Below are 16,762 nucleotides of genomic sequence, written 5' to 3'. Positions count from 1 at the left end.
ACGACTTTGGCTTGATGCCGGAATACGACTTTGGCTTGATGCCGGAATACGACTTTGGCTTGATGCGGGAATAGAGACATTGGGAATGTTCTTCTTTTCGCTCACTTGGAGCACAGTGAGTTATATTGTACGAACCTGATGGTACCATCATAGGAAATATATATTGGTTGTACAATTGATTACTATTGTTTTTGTGTTGTTATTCTTGTGTGACCTTAATACAATATTTGTTTGTTGGTAACAATTGGTGTGGTTGCACCATTGATCTTTGACACAGAATAACACATCTTTCTGCCGTGACTCCTCTCGGGGCTCGGAGGTACACCGCGACCAGGGGGTTTGGGGAGGAGCACGTAACACACGGCTCATTGTAAAGAACTCTCAATGGGGAATAAAATATGTTAATGATGACGTCATAGGTGCTTCCATTATGACGTCATAATTCGACAAGTATAAAACTTCATCCGATCAAGATTAAATTTCTTGAGCATAATCTAGGAATAAATTAGTTTAGGAAAAAAAAAAGATGACGTCATCGGTCACGTGGTTCGGCCGCCATATTTGTTTTAACACAAAAGCCTTTTAAAAAACCACTGAACATACATCCTGGCTAGGGTTTGCAATCTCTGATTGCTCTTTTTCTTGTTCATAATTTACATCAACGATTTAGATAGTTGGGTGAACAGTAGAGTTTCCAAATTTGCAGACGACAAAAAGCTTTGAGGTAAGGTAGATAGATAGTAGAGAGGGAAGTGATCAGATTGAGGATAGTCTAGATACTTTAATATATTGAGTAAAAGATTGACAGATTCAGTTTAGCATAAACAAGTGCAAGGTGCTGGAGATGGATAAGAATCATACTAAATGGAGATTTTATGATGCAAGGGGAAATCTTGGAGCGTGTCACACAGGATCAGGATCTGATGTGGTACCACATGTGGGGTTGGAGGAGCTTCGTCTAGAACATTGTGTGCAGGTCTCGTCACCATATCTGAGGAAGGACGCAGCTGCCGCAGAGAGCGCTCAGGTTCGGGCTGACGATATTGATGCTGGGCCTAGATAGACTCAGCTATGAGGAGCAGCTGAAGGAGTCGGGGCTTCAGACATTAGAAAGGAGGCGGTTTCGAGAGGATATGATAGAGGTGTTTAAGGTGATGAAACGCAGAGACAAAATAAGTGCTGAATAATTCTTGAAGAGAATAAACAGTGATAGCACCAGGGGCAATATTATGTGAGTGAAGAAGTGGGGAATCAAGGTAATAGTACGGCAGGGGCCTTTTAGTTGGACAGTTGTTAAAGCATGGGGAAAAAAAGGTAGTGGCAATGGAGGGTGTGGATACGTTTAAATGTGAATTAGATTGGTACCTGGAAGTATTGGAGATGAAGGGCTATGTGGATATCGGCTTAGATGTGGATGGGAGAAGATACTGTGGTTGATGCAGCGTACGCATGATAGGCCCAAATGGCCTCCTCCTACGGCAATGTTCCTTGTGCATAACTACGTACAATACAGGACTCAGAAAAGGTTGGAAACATCTGAGGTCTTTGAAAAACGACAATGTATAATCTTTAAGATGCAGACATCACCACCCCCAGCCCCTCACCTCTCCATCCATCCTTCTTGCACAAATGGATGGAATCAACAGAATGTTAATCGATGTACAGTTATGTCTGTATTGATTTGTTCACCGCCATGGGAAGCAAGGAGAAGCAGACGTTTCAGGTGTTAACCCTTCGTAAGACCCGATGAAAACTTACTACCTGGAACATCAGCTTCTCATTGCTTCCCGCCACCGTTAGGATACTTCCGGTCAACGTTCTGTTGATTCCATTGGTCATTGGTGGTCAGGTTCCACCTGTTCGCTAACGTAGATCTGCGTTGGCCTTTACTACAAGACTAGCTGTTCATTATACTTCTTCAACAAACTCCGACATAGATTCTAGAATGTATGGATGGCCTTGAGGAGCTCGTCAAGCCTGGTGTTGGCTTAACGGTTAAAATGGCCGCCTTGAGATCTTCGGGTCCTGAGTTTGAGGCCCTGTTCACCGTTGAATTAACACCAGCTGGGTCGACTCACACTGTCATCCCCTCAAAATGAGTAAAGTCACTCGCTTCCTCTCATCGTGTGGTCGTTAGCCTTGCGGGAACGAGGTCTCGTTTTAAAACGCACCTGTGGTCTCCCCGAGTTCGTTTTATAACGGCGATAATTTATATTCAGATATCGATCACATCATGATGGGGTTGATGGCATTTTCCTTTGATTAACTCAACAAAATTTATGTAGCTTAGTGTGCGGCATGACAATTGCCCGAGATTAAAGTGCTGACAGTTCAATACGATTGCACATCCTGCACTTCCTGCGTGTCCAGCACGTCCTGCACAACCTGCACTTTCTGCGTATCCAGCACGTCCTGCACAATCCAGCACATGCTGTACATCCAACACACCCAGCACATCCAGCACATCCAGCACATCCTGTACATCCTGTACATCCTGCACATCCTGCACCTCCAGCACATCCTGCGCCTCCAGCACATCCTGTACATCCTGTACATCCTGCACATCCAACACATCCTGCACCTCCAGCACATCCTGTACATCCTGCACATCCAGCACATCCTCCACCTCCAGCACATCCTGCACATCCTGCACATCCTGCACTCAGTGGTTCCCTCAAACAGGATTTTTCAACTTAGCCAGGATCCTCAAAGTCTGATGAATAAACGGTACGCCTTCATCAGCGATTCATTCTTTCACATAAACCTTCATGTACAAACAGGTTTAAAAGCTCATACAGTTCATTGATGTTCTGGCTTTGGTTGAAGCCCTCATTTCGCTAATTAACTGTAGTTATTAACGCAGATTATTCTTGTCTCGCGTTTCTATATATCGATCTTTCTCGAGGGTTTCATATATGTCACATGGCTAACTAGTCATAGTGTCATATTTAGTGAGTGCTTTAAAAAACTAGAACGGCTCTCAGTAGAGAGCATACCTCCACCTGGTTGGCCGTATCACTCAACGGTGAAGAATCACTTTTAAAATTCTACTAGCCGGATCCGAAACCGGATCTTCCCCAAAATTGAATAGACTCTTCCTTGTCACACACACAACCTGTCCAATAAGTTTCGTCCAAATCCGTCCATAACTTTTTGATATGTCCTGTTATGTATTGTTTTTGTCCCTATCTCGCAATTGTGAAGAATCACTTAAGGATTAAATAATTCTCATATCCGATTCCATATTCAGATCTTCTCCAATATTGAATCGAATCGTCCTTGTCAGACACCCAACCTCTCCACCAAGTTTCGTCCGAATCCGTAAACCACCTTTTGAGATATCCTGCTATGTATCGTTTTGGGCCCTATCCCCCAATAGTGAAGAATCACTTAAGAATTCTAGTAGCCGGATCCGAATCCGGATCTTCACCAAAATCGAATCATTTCGTCCTTGTCACATCCGCTACATCTCTGCAAAATTTCGTCCATTTTGCAATTTGCAATTGCATATTTGAAATTTTGAAATTGCAATTGCATATTGCAAATGAAAGCACAATTTATAACGAAACTAGAACGCCACTCAGTAGAGCGCATACTCCCGCCGTGGGTCAAGTTGGAATAGTACGATTTCACAAAAGTTTGAGGGAGTAGTTCAGTGACAACACAAGACAAGACAACACAAGACAGACACTGCACAGATATATATTTAGAATATATAGAAGATAATGTTTAAAAAAAACAAGGCAATTTCACTTACATTTTCGGATTCAGCGTTCAATTCTATATAAGTGAGTGTATTTTGAGGCATGTGTGACTTCAAATAAAATTGTAAGCCAGGAAAACGTTCGTTTCATTCCTTAGGGATACAACATGTAAAACTGGCCCAAACGTCAAAACAAAACTCGCTCATTGTCGAACAAGCCAATGCGACCACTCATTCTTCTGGGAAGAATCCCGTGCACATGCTGGTCACACTTATAAGTCACCTAAGTCTTTTTAAGTTCATCAAATACTGACACCACGATTGACATTCGCTGAGGTAAATGTTGATATCTCTTCTGAGGTTAAAAAAAACAAAAAAACAGTTTTAAAGCATTATACGTATCAAAGGATACATTTTATGAAACGGGAAACCGAATACACACTTTGATGGTTTTAAAATGACAGAATATGTTTTTATTAGAAAGAAAAAAAAGAACCTTGAAGACGACGCTGCTAATACAATACACCGCTCTAAGGCATAACCACGAGTTTAAACTACATTTACAACAAATATGAAAACTATTTTCATATCATAATGTTAAATATAGAATATATAGAAGATAACGTTTTTAAAAAATGAGCCCTATCTTCCAATGGTAAACAAACCTTCAAAAAATTCCTGGATCCGGAATAATATCCTGAGCTTCACCAAAAACGAATCAATTCTTCCTTATCCCAAGAGCAATCATCCCACCAACTTTCATCCAAATCTGTTCAGACCTTTTCCAGATATCTTGTTCACAAACACACGAACACACACACGCACACACACACACACGGACACGATCGAATGCATTACTCCCTGGCGGGAGGAATAAAAAGTATTCATGAAATTTTTAGGCAATTTCACCAGTCAGGTCCAAAAACAATTAACTTTTTGTGAACCGCACCAATTCCACAAACGCCTTTTGATACATCGGAGTATGTGTCAGTTTGCAAGATCAGAAAATCCCATACCATATACAGGGTGTCCCATAAGTCTGGAACCATAGGGCAAAATAATTGATTCATGAGGTTTTCGCTTAAGAATAATTTTACTTAATGTCAGATTAATTAAGCCCCAGTCACACCGGGCCTGCGACCAGGTTACGACCTAGCTGCGACCGAAAATTTTGTGAATCGCGGGCAAATCGTAGAAAGAGCGCGCGACTGGACGCAGAGGTCGTGGGTGATCGCCAGAGCAAAATCAGTCGCAGCAAGGTCGATGGTCATGTTCAAAACTTCTGACCTGCGATTCCAAATCGTAAGAGGTCGCAGACAGGTCTTACATGGTCATACCACCAGTCGCGCATGGACGCACCACCAGTCGTGCATGATCGCCGGTCAAGTAGTCGCACGATTGGTCGTGCTACTGGTCCTGCCACCTGACGATTGGTGGTGCCACCTGTCGTTCAACCTCACGATCGGTAGTGCGAGCGTTCGCAGGTCGCCACGATTGATTGTCCGAGCGGTCGCAAGTCGCCACGATTGACCGTACGATTGGTCGCTGATCGCCACCACTATTTGCACGATTACCTACGATTGATCTTGCGATCGATCTTCTCCAATCGTTGGTGTTCGCACAACCACGCGTACCACCAATCGTACGATGACCCCTAAGACCAATCGCTGTTTGCGATCCCAAATGGAGAGCGTAGCAAACATTGACGATTGGTCGTACCTCGGCCAGATTGCCATCAATCGCACGATCCAGAAATTGTACGATCCAGTGTGACTGAGGCCGAAGACATTTACCATTAATTTTTCCTTACTCGGCGACATCATGGATACCTTCAAAAAATGGAGAAATCATGAAAAAAAATCATTCTAAACGAAAAAAAACATGAAAATAATCGTGAATCACTTATTTTGCCCTATTGGTTCTAAGACTTATGGGACACCTTATATATTTATTGTGTGTGTGTGTGTGTGTGTGTGTGTGTGTTCGTGTGTGTGTGTGTGTGTGTGTGTGTGTGTGTATATCCAACTTCCTTGCTGCTGTCCAAGTTGTATATCCAACTTCCCTGCTGCTGGTTTTTCCTTGCACTCTTTCTACTGTTCCTTTTGTTCCATTATGACCTCATCTGTTCTATGTTCTGGCTCCTCCATGAGCCTCGACATTGTATATAAAAAATGCATGTGATTAAAACCAAGATGGCGGCAGGGAAGACAACAAAGGAGGTGGAACTGCGAATAATTCCGAAATTTTTGGTAAACAAAAACTTGGAAACTGATTACAATTAAAGAGATTGGTCGCATAGGATGGTGACAATATTGTTTGTAAAGGACATCCATATTGATGAGCATCTTGGGGGAAAGAATTATGTTCTGTACATCTTGGAATGAATCTACACTGAAGGCGTTCAATATATTCCATTCTAGTGGGACAAGCGTGTGTCCAAAGCTTGATAATATCTTGAAAAGGAATGAATCATTTTTGCAAAGATATACAGGGTGTTCCAAAAAGACCTGGACAACTTTGGTCGTTAATATATTTTGAACCACAAATGATACAACAATACCCTTTGGTTTATATGATACAGAAACTCAAAGTTTTGTGCAAACCATCAATACACTTCAATGTGAGCTCTGTTTGTCGTGCACAGGACATCAAGGCGGTACACGAGTTATTGCCATGTTCGGCTCAGCATATTTGCGTCCACCAGTGCGCATGCAGCTGTGATCAGAGGACGAAGATCCTGCAGGTTTGCCACCTTGGTGATGTAGACAACAACTTTGACAAATCACCACAGAAAAAAAATCAAGGGGGATTATGTCTGGTGATTGTGGGGGCCAGGTGGTTGGTCCATCTTGGCCAATCCAGAGACCTGGAAATTTTTCAATCAGGACGACTCAAACGAGTACCAATGAGGGGGAGGGCCGCTCTGTTGAAAAATGATATCGGGTTGCAGGTCTTCAATCTGTAAGAAGGCAAATCCTTCCAACGTGTTCATGTAAATTGTTGAAGTCACTGTATCCTCCGCAAAGAAAAACGGACCCACCTCGCGGTCATGGAGAAGGCCACACGACACATTGACCTTTGGACTGTCGTTTATGGGTTCAATGACCACGTTGGGGGTTTTCAGATCCTCAGATCCTCACATTGTTCCAGTTGACCTTCCCCGATACATGAAAGCAAGCTTCGTCTGTAAACATGACCTTTTTCAGGTAATTTCTGTCATCTTCTATGAGACCTAGCATTTCCAAGGCAAACGCCTTGCATTTGGATCCATCATTTGGTTTGAGTTCCTGCAGAATCTGCACTTTGTAAGCATAAAGCATCAGTCTTTTATACAAAATCCTGTGTACAGTGGTGGTTGGTAGTCCCAGTTCTCTGGATGTGCGTCGGATTGATTTTCTGGGACTTTGTTGAAATGATTCATGCACTTGTTCAATGTCTGCTGCACTTGTGCTTGGTCGACTGGTACTTTTCTGTTTCTGACAACTTCCAATCTCCTTAAACCTCTTGTACCACTCTCTGATACTAACCCACAGTGGCAGATTCTTTCCATATCCTGTACATAAATTATGCTGAACGTACGTGTCAGATCTCGTCTCAATGAACCATTCGATGCACTGAGCTTTCTCCTGTGGAGTCGCCATTTTGTTTTGTTTTACTAAACCACCAAATCTGAAAATAAAGAAAACTATATGAAACAAAGGGTATCGTTGTATCAGTTGTGGTACTAAATATATTAACAACCAAAGTTGTCCATGTCTTTTTGGACACCCTTGTACAATATTAGTTATGAGTGCTGACAGAAGTTGACCGACAAGGCCTTTGTCTATAGCTCAATGCAGTCCTGCTCTCTCCTTTGTGCTGGGGCAACAGCATCACATCTGTCTCTCCTGGATGTTGTGGCATCTAAATCTCTCATCATGATTGGAATCTCACACGATAAGGCTGAAACACAATGTCTGTTGCTCTCGCATCATAGTTAATGGCCTTTATTTTCTTTTTTTCACCACGAGTCCTGTCTTTCTCACTTTTCCCTCTCGGCCCTCTGACCCTCCCCAGCCACTCCTGAACCCACGCGTTCTTCCAGTAACCCAGTCTTCGTTAAACTCTCAAAATCTAGGCTTTCTGCACAAATCTCGTCTTTTTTTTCTTTTGTTTGCTCATTTCTTCTGTCTGTGAATGTTCCTGAGAAAGTTCAATAGTACTTTCTCCTCCAAGACTTCAAGCAAGCAATGCACCCACCCCCTTCTCTTGTCACAACCTAAATCCCAATCCGACTAAAACCCTAAAATAAGGGGGAGGAAACATAGAGTAACCCAGTGTTACTGTATGTTTCCTCCCTCCCTCTTTTTCTTTTAGTTTATTCCCTTCCTTGTTTATGTAGTAGGTAGCGGTTGTAGCGGTTAATGTAGCGGTTCATATATCAAATCATATGAATTATATACACAAATACACAGAATCAGAATCATATACAGTGTAGTATACAGTATAGCACACAGAATCATATGCAATATAGTATACAGTATAGCACACAGAATCATATACAGTATAGTATACAGTATAGCACACAGAATCATATGCAGTATAGTATACAGTATAGCACACAGAATCATATACAATATAGTATGCAGTATAGCACAGAATCATATACAGTATAGTATACAGTATAGCACACAGAATCATATACAGTATAGTATACAGTATATCACACAGAATCATATACAGTATAGTATACAGTATAGCACACAGAATCATATACAATATAGTATGCAGTATAGCACAGAATCATATACAGTATAGTATACAGTATAGCACACAGAATCATATACAGTATAGTATACAGTATATCACACAGAATCATATACAGTATAGTATACAGCATAGCACAGATAATCATATGCAGTATAGTATACAGTATAGCACACAGAATAATATACAGTATAGTATACAGTATAGCACACAGAATCATATACAGTATAGTATACAGTATAGCACACAGAATCATATGCAGTATAGTATACAGTATAGCACACAGAATCATATACAATATAGTATGCAGTATAGCACACAGAATCATATACAGTATAGTATACAGTATAGCACACAGAATCATATGCAGTATAGTATGCAGTATAGCACACAGAATCATATACAGTATAGTATACAGCATAGCACAGATAATCATATGCAGTATAGTATACAGTATAGCACACAGAATAATATACAGTATAGTATACAGTATAGCACACAGAATCATATACAGTATAGTATACAGTATAGCACACAGAATCATATGCAGTATAGTATACAGTATAGCACACAGAATCATATACAATATAGTATGCAGTATAGCACACAGAATCATATACAGTATAGTATACAGTATAGCACACAGAATCATATACAGTATAGTATACAGTATAGCACACAGAATCATATGCAGTATAGTATACAGTATAGCACACAGAATCATATACAGTATAGTATACAGTATAGCACACAGAATCATATGCAGTATAGTATACAGTATAGCACACAGAATCATATACAATATAGTATGCAGTATAGCACAGAATCATATACAGTATAGTATACAGTATAGCACACAGAATCATATACAGTATAGTATACAGTATATCACACAGAATCATATACAGTATAGTATACAGTATAGCACACAGAATCATATACAATATAGTATGCAGTATAGCACAGAATCATATACAGTATAGTATACAGTATAGCACACAGAATCATATACAGTATAGTATACAGTATATCACACAGAATCATATACAGTATAGTATACAGCATAGCACAGATAATCATATGCAGTATAGTATACAGTATAGCACACAGAATCATATACAGTATAGTATACAGTATAGCACACAGAATCATATACAGTATAGTATACAGTATAGCACACAGAATCATATACATTATAGTATACAGTATAGCACACATAATCATATACAGTATAGTATACAGTATATCACACAGAATCATATACAGTATAGCACAGATAATCATATGCAGTATAGTATACAGTATATCACAGAGAATCATATACAGTATAGTATACAGTATAGCACAGAGAATCATATACAATATAGTGTACAGTATAGCACACAGAATCATATACAGTATAGTATACAGTATAGCACACAAAATCATATACAGTATAGTAATACTCTCAATACAATAGAAAAACATACAAAAGTACACATCAGGAACAAACAAACAAGAACAATAACAACCACAGCCACGATGGCAACAACTATGTGTTATAAATGATCATTTTCTTGTGTTTCACTTCATTTTACATCACCATGGAGACTCTCAGATTGGCATACAATATGTTTGTGAAGTACAACATGCTGTCTTTTAATTAAACCTGTTGGGGAAGAGATAGGTGTGCACACTTTGTACTCCCCAAATGTCAGCGCATTGCCTTTTTCCCTTTGTTATCTTGCTCTTCAATTAACCCAGATTATGTATTGAAAGAGTTCTGATCATATGTTATAAGCACTCCATTTTCTGCAGGTTTGACTTTCCTTTTGACTTTTGCAAGTGAAGTTTTTGGGGGGGGGGGGGGGGGGGTGGATTTCCGCTTCCTTTTATCGATGGAACTCTGCTTGCTTTTAAAGATGTATAAAATGACTTGTTTGTGCCCACTAGCTTATGCTTTGATTAAACCGTTTTGTTTTGCCGATGAAGATTTAAATTGGAAACAGCATTCAATGTGAGACGTGTTGATAAAACAAACCGAATCACTTGACCATTGCACACTGCCCCATTAGGGTAGTGGTTTATGATCATGTCTTTGGAATCACACACACACATACACACACACACATGGGGGAGTGGGGAGGGGGGCTGACGGGGGTGTAGGGTGGGTATGTAATGTCCCAGACATTTAAAAGACTATCTTGGGGAAAGAGGCGCCACAGCCCCAATGTCCTACTTGCTGTGATTCGATCGCATGATAGATCGAGTGGCTTTGCAATTTCAATCACAATCATCAGATTTACCGATGGTCAACTTTGTACGATGGACACACAGAACACAGAATCGAGCGCCAGTCGAGCAACAAGACTACAATCTACCTGATTAAAGTATGCACCTGCTAAGATCCCAGTTGATAAATGGTACTTGGCTAAATAGTTAGTCATATATATACCAGTTCGTAATGAAACTTTTGTTGCAGAACTTGCATTTATCTTACTTCATAATTATGCAGGTTGTTGGTCAATCATAACCTTGCTGTGAATATCATGCACATTGTGCCAGTCCAAGTACAAACTCTGTACAGACGTTTCTCAACAGAGAACACGGAGGATAAGAGGACAAGACAAAAATGAGGTGGCATTTAGGGGTTCTCTGGTCTCTCTCTTTTTTTTTTTTCTTTTTTTTTTTTTTACTGAATCGAGGCTCGTGAAAGAGCTAACATTTACTTCACAAACAAATCAACCAGACAAACAAAATACCCAAAAAGAGGGAGCGGAAGACAAGATGGGGAGAGAAGGGGAAGCACACAAACGCAACATCCGAGAGCAGGGAGATGTGTGGAAGGGAGAGGGCCCGGGGGGAGGAGGCATGGGAAGGGGGGGGGGGGGGGAGGGAGAAGTATAAATCACAAGGACACCAAGGACTTCCTGGACAGAAGTTGGTATTTCAAAAAAGTGGAATTGGGGTGAAATTAGCGGGGGTAGAAAAGATCAAGGTTTTGGATGGGGGAAGATAAGAGATGGTGGTGAACAGCTGTTTTAAAGACCTGGAGGGTGGAGTGGGATTGAAGAGAGTGAGGGAGTTTGTTCCAGAGGCGGGAGAAAAGAGGAATGAAGGAGTGAAGGTGAGCAGAAAGTCTTGATTTTGGCAGTTTAACCATAAGAGGGTTGCAGGCAGATCTTGTGCGACCTGTGGGAATATTTGCAGGAGAGAGCCCAGAGAGAGCTGGGGGGGGCAAGGCCAGAGAAGAGTCGGTAGAAGACGGAAAGACCACCTACCTGCCTGCGGTGAGTGAGTGAGAGGCCCTTGGAGTTAGCTTCATCGCGGGAGATTCCAATGATTCTGATTGATTGATTCTTTGGCTTTGTTCACAATAAACAGGCTGCAGATGCAGAGTGAATGCTTTAAAAATAGGCAAAGAGGGCAGTGGAGAGTGACTGTCAGAAGTGTAGGTACCTCTCAGTTTCTCCAACTCGATGTAACAGGATGCTTGTAGCCAGGCAATGCTCCACGGTAAAGGAACTTCCATCTGCAGGGCATGGCCTACCCAAGCAAATGGGCAGGTTGGTGGTCTTTCCGTCTTCTACCGACTCCTCTCCGGCCTTGCTCCCCCAGCTCTCTCTGTGCTCTGTCCCCCAAATATTCCTACAGGTCGCACAATATCTGCCTGCAACCCTCTTATGGTTAAACTGCCGAAATCTCGGCTCTCTGCTCACCTTCACTCCTTCATTCCTCTTTACTCCCTCCTCTGGAATAAACTCCCTCACTCTCTTCAATCCCACTCCTCCCTCCAGGTCTTTAAAACAGCTGTTCACCACCATCTCTTATCTTCCCCCTGTCTGAATCTTGTGAGAAGAATATCTTGAAAGATAAGCGAAGTACCAACTTCTAATTTGGTGTGTGGGTGTATCTCGGCATAAGGAAGACCGCTATTGTAAAGTGGGTCGCCACGTCAAAATCCAAGATGGCCGCCTCCATGTATGTCTGACCCTTGTGAGCGAAATATCATATCATAGCATGTTTTCTGCGTGCTCCACTTTGTCAACTCACATCACTTTCCCGACGGGGGACCTAGGCGTAACGCTTGTTATTATTATTATTACGAACATCTCCCTGCTCTTAAATGTTGTGTGCCCTCAAGTGTTTGTGTGCTTCCCCTTCTCTTGTCTTCCGCTCCCTCTTTTTATATATTTTGTTTGTCTGGTTGATTTGTTTGTGAAATAAATGTTAGCTCTTTCACGAGCCTCGATTCAGTATACAAAAAAAAAAAAAAAAAAAATCCAAAACCTTCATCTTTTCTACCCACGTTAATTCACCCGAGATCCACTTGTTTGAAATCCCGAGTTCTTTCCTGGACGTCCGAGCAGTGTCCACGTGTTTTTTTTTTGTTTTTTTTTTTACCTCTCCCTCCCTCCTCCCCCTCTTCCCACGCCTCCTCCCCTCCCAAGCCCTCTCCCTCCCACAGATCTCCCGATGTCCCTGCTCTCCATCTTGTTCTCTCACTCCCTTTATCATATGTTTTTTTATGTTATATATGTCAGTTTGTCTTTTTGTGATCAATGTTAGCTCTTACACGAGCCTCGACCTTGTATCCAAAAAACAAAACAAAAAAAAACGCCACAAATTCCGAGCAAGCAACCTGCTCTTGGTGGCAGCCTCGTCCGGATCTTGTCCTAGTGCCTCCGACTTTGGGCATCTGCAAAGATATTCTTCTCAACTCGGGATCTTCCGACCTCGCCATCCATCTTCTGAACTCTATATTCCCAGTGGTACTCAACTGATTTTTAACATATCAATTACCATTCGTCTCTGCATATTGGTTCATTTTGGTGACAATAACGTGAAACGTCCAATAACTGTTAAGATCATAGCCCGTTATGGGTACGACCAGGGTCACATAAACTTGAGCCATATGAACTTATTCCGTAATGCTTACTAAACGTGTCCCCCTGTCACGTGACCAGATCCTCAGCTCTGATTGCTGTATGTTTGTGGGGACATACGGACAGACAATCGCTGTTCTAGACGGCATTGGCCCATGGGCTACACCATAAAAACTCATCCAAAGTGTGGGTGAATATTGACGAAATACGAAATAAATATCTGTACAATGACAGGTAGCTATCTTACATTTACTGCAAGTACAACTGCGCTGTGTATTTGTCGTCGAGGACACGGCCTCGAGAGAACCACCCGATTGAAAATCCACCTTCACTATCGGACAAACAGCAACCCAAGAATAGAAACGGTACCCTAAGTGGCCATTTTACACCGTGCAGGACACTATGTACTATCATATCGTCATCGTGTTCTCGGCACATTTGATGAGCCACCCGAGCTTATCCCCCACCCATTGGTCCCACAGCGCTTTCCAAAATGAGTAGGCCAATAATTTTGATTCCTTGCTGGGAAAATAATGTCAAACCACACAATATATTCCTTGCCCAGGATGTTGCATCGGCAGTACGTAATCTCCTAATGGAGAATGTTAATTGGAAGAAAAGAAGGAAAATACGTTTTGTTCATGTCACTCATTGCCTTTTAAGCCAGGCCATGAACAAACTGATCATCTCTTGTGTCCGTTGCATTAAATGACTTTATGCATGGTTTCCAAATCTTGGACACACAAGATATTTGATTTGATAAGTCTCTCGGTGCCTGATCGTGAATGATAGCATTAGATCCAATTTATGAGAATTATTATTATTATTATTATTGGCATCTTAAAAAATCTTTGCTTTATGTGGAACAAGTGAACTATTCCCATTTAAGATGGAATGCCTGTGATGATCAAGAGAGCCAAGCAATGTGCTGTCATGTGCCCAACAGTTGTGCCACACATAAAGAGACAAGACCTCACCCTGAAGGAGGAACTTGGAGAAGGAGCATTTGGGAAAGTGTATTTGGCCGAATGCTCAAGCTTAGATGTGAACCAGAAAACCTCACTAGTCGCTGCTAAGGTAACGTATCTTCATTGTTCCCTTGTCATAGCTCAGCAACAAACGTTAATTAAAACAATTAAAAAACTAGAGGGTAGTCATAGAATACTTAGCCAGCGCAGTCTTGAAAAGGACTTGGTGCGCGTCAACTCTTCTGTTTTTTTTTCTTTGATCCAATATGGCTGCGAAACCACGTGACCAAACCAAACATAATTGAAGCGTAGATCACATTCAAGAAAATTTCAACCTGATCGGACTAGGTGTTGTACTTGTCGAATTATGATGTCATAATGTAGGCACTGATGACGTCATCGTTAACAACACTTATTCCCCATGCGGAGTTCTTTACAATGAGCCATGTTTCAATTTCAGATATGTAGAGGTGGTACAAAGTTTTTCGTTTTTTCCACGATGGCGCTCATACCACGTGGCCGATGACGTCATAATTATCAGTAAAAATTTTATACATGAGTAGCTGCATACCATGGTGAAAATTTCGTGTCTTTCAGAGCAACAGTTGTCGATCGCTTAGCCCCACTTTTTGTTTCGCGCACGCCGGGTAATAATTACTAGGGATTTTATTTCTTTACAAGAAAGATGATGCGGAAAGGAATACAGGCTACGTATAATGTGTAATGTAGAGAGGTAGAGACGGAATAAAATATTGTTGTTAACATCTATGAAACAAGATCATATGAGGGGCCAGATTGAAATTTTAGAGGAAAAACCTGGAAAAATATTTCAATGAACTCCACCCCTAAATCATTTTAGATAGATGTAATGTTGCACACAGGTGCATGAAATGTATGTTACTACAACATACGTGGTTCATCAACAAATGTATGTGAGAAGTCAAGTGTATATATATATATACAGTTACCTGAAAAAGTAAGTGCACCCCATGTAAAGTTTTGATTTTTTCAACATATTTCAACATACAGCTATTTGATCTTCATTTCAACAATATTGATAGATAAAGGTGATATAATATAACAAATATCATGAAACATTTACATTTTGTAGTCTATTGTATAATTTAAATAAACATAAATGCAAATTTCGCATGTGGAAAAAGTAAGTACACCCTTGGCTCTAATAGATGGTATTGCCCCCTTTGGCAGAAACAACCTCAAGTAGGCGTTTCTTATAACTGTCTACCAGTCTCTGACATCAACTGGGAGAAATTTTTGCCCACTCCTCCCTGCAGAATTCTTTCAGCTGTGTGATGTTTGAGGGGTTTCTTGCATGCACAGCTCGTTTCAAATCCCCCCACAACATCTCGATGGGATTTAGATCCGGGCTTTGACTTGGCCATTCCAGAACCCTCCATTTCTTTATTTTCAGCCATTCCTTGGTGGATTTACTGGTATGTTTAGGGTCATTGTCATGTTGCAAGGTCCACCTTCGGTTGAGCTTCAACTTCCCGACAGATGGCCTCACATTATCCTCAAGCACCCTCTGATACAATGAAGAATTCATAGTGGATTATATGATGGTGAGCTGCCCAGGCCCTGATGCAGCAAAGCTGCCCCAAACCATAATATTTCCGCCACCATGCTTTACAGTTGGTATCAGGTTCTTGTGTTCAAATGCTGTCTTTGGTTTTCGCCAAACATGTCTTCTGGTACTGTGGCCAAATAGCTCTACCTTTGACTCATCTGTCCAGAGCACATTGTTCCATAAGTGCTGGTCTTTGCATTGGTGTTCAATGGCAAACTTTAGTCTTGCCCTGATGTTCTTTCTGGACAGCAAAGGTTTCCTCCTGGCACACCTCCCATGTGGATCAAATTTGTGCAGCCTGTTTCTAATGGTAGACTCGTGCACTTTGACATCAACAGTGGCAAGAGCTACCTGTAGGTCCCGTGATGACATTCTGGGGTTATTAGAGACTTCTTTCAGCATCTTTCGGTCTGCTCTCGGGCTGAACTTGCTGGGGCGGCCTGGCCTGAACAAGTTGGCAGTTGCTTGGAATCTTCTCCACTTGTAGATGATCTTCCGGACAGTCGAATGATTGATTTCAAATTGTTTGGAGATCTTTTTAAATCCCTTCCCAGACTCGTAGGCATCTATAACCTTCTTTCTGAATGCCGCAGAGAGCTCTTTTGATCTCGGCATGGTGACGCCGCACACTTCAACAACAAAGAGCAAACCAAACTAAATGTCTGAGGTTTAAATAAGACAGGTTCCTCCAAGATCCTCTCTCACGATGTTCTAATCATTTGCACCTGAGTGGTGCACCTGATTCTAATTTTAGGTATTTGAAGTAGTGATAAATGTAGGGGTGTACTTACTTTTTCCACATGTGAAATTTGCATTTATGTTTATTTAAATTATACAATGGATGACAAAATGTAAATGCTTCATGATATTTGTTATATTATATCACCTTTAT

General features: G+C 41.3%; 1 protein-coding gene across 1 annotated transcript in view; it reads left to right on the top strand.

Moving 5' to 3' along the window:
- The window catches only part of NTRK2 (neurotrophic receptor tyrosine kinase 2), a 168,715-nt gene that overhangs the window by 84,618 nt on the left and 67,335 nt on the right, over window positions 1-16,762 (top strand). Inside the window, exon 9 of the mRNA XM_068107643.2 lies at window positions 14,261-14,391. Coding sequence (XP_067963744.2) covers window positions 14,261-14,391 — 131 coding nt within the window. The remainder of the gene's footprint in view (window positions 1-14,260; window positions 14,392-16,762) is intronic.

This window comes from Myxine glutinosa, chromosome 2 (genome assembly GCF_964187855.1).
Source record: "Myxine glutinosa chromosome 2, kmMyxGlut1.1, whole genome shotgun sequence".
Lineage (NCBI taxonomy): Eukaryota > Metazoa > Chordata > Myxini > Myxiniformes > Myxinidae > Myxine > Myxine glutinosa.
The sequence above is the reverse complement of the archived record's forward strand: the minus strand, read 5'-3'. Positions and strand labels throughout refer to the sequence as shown.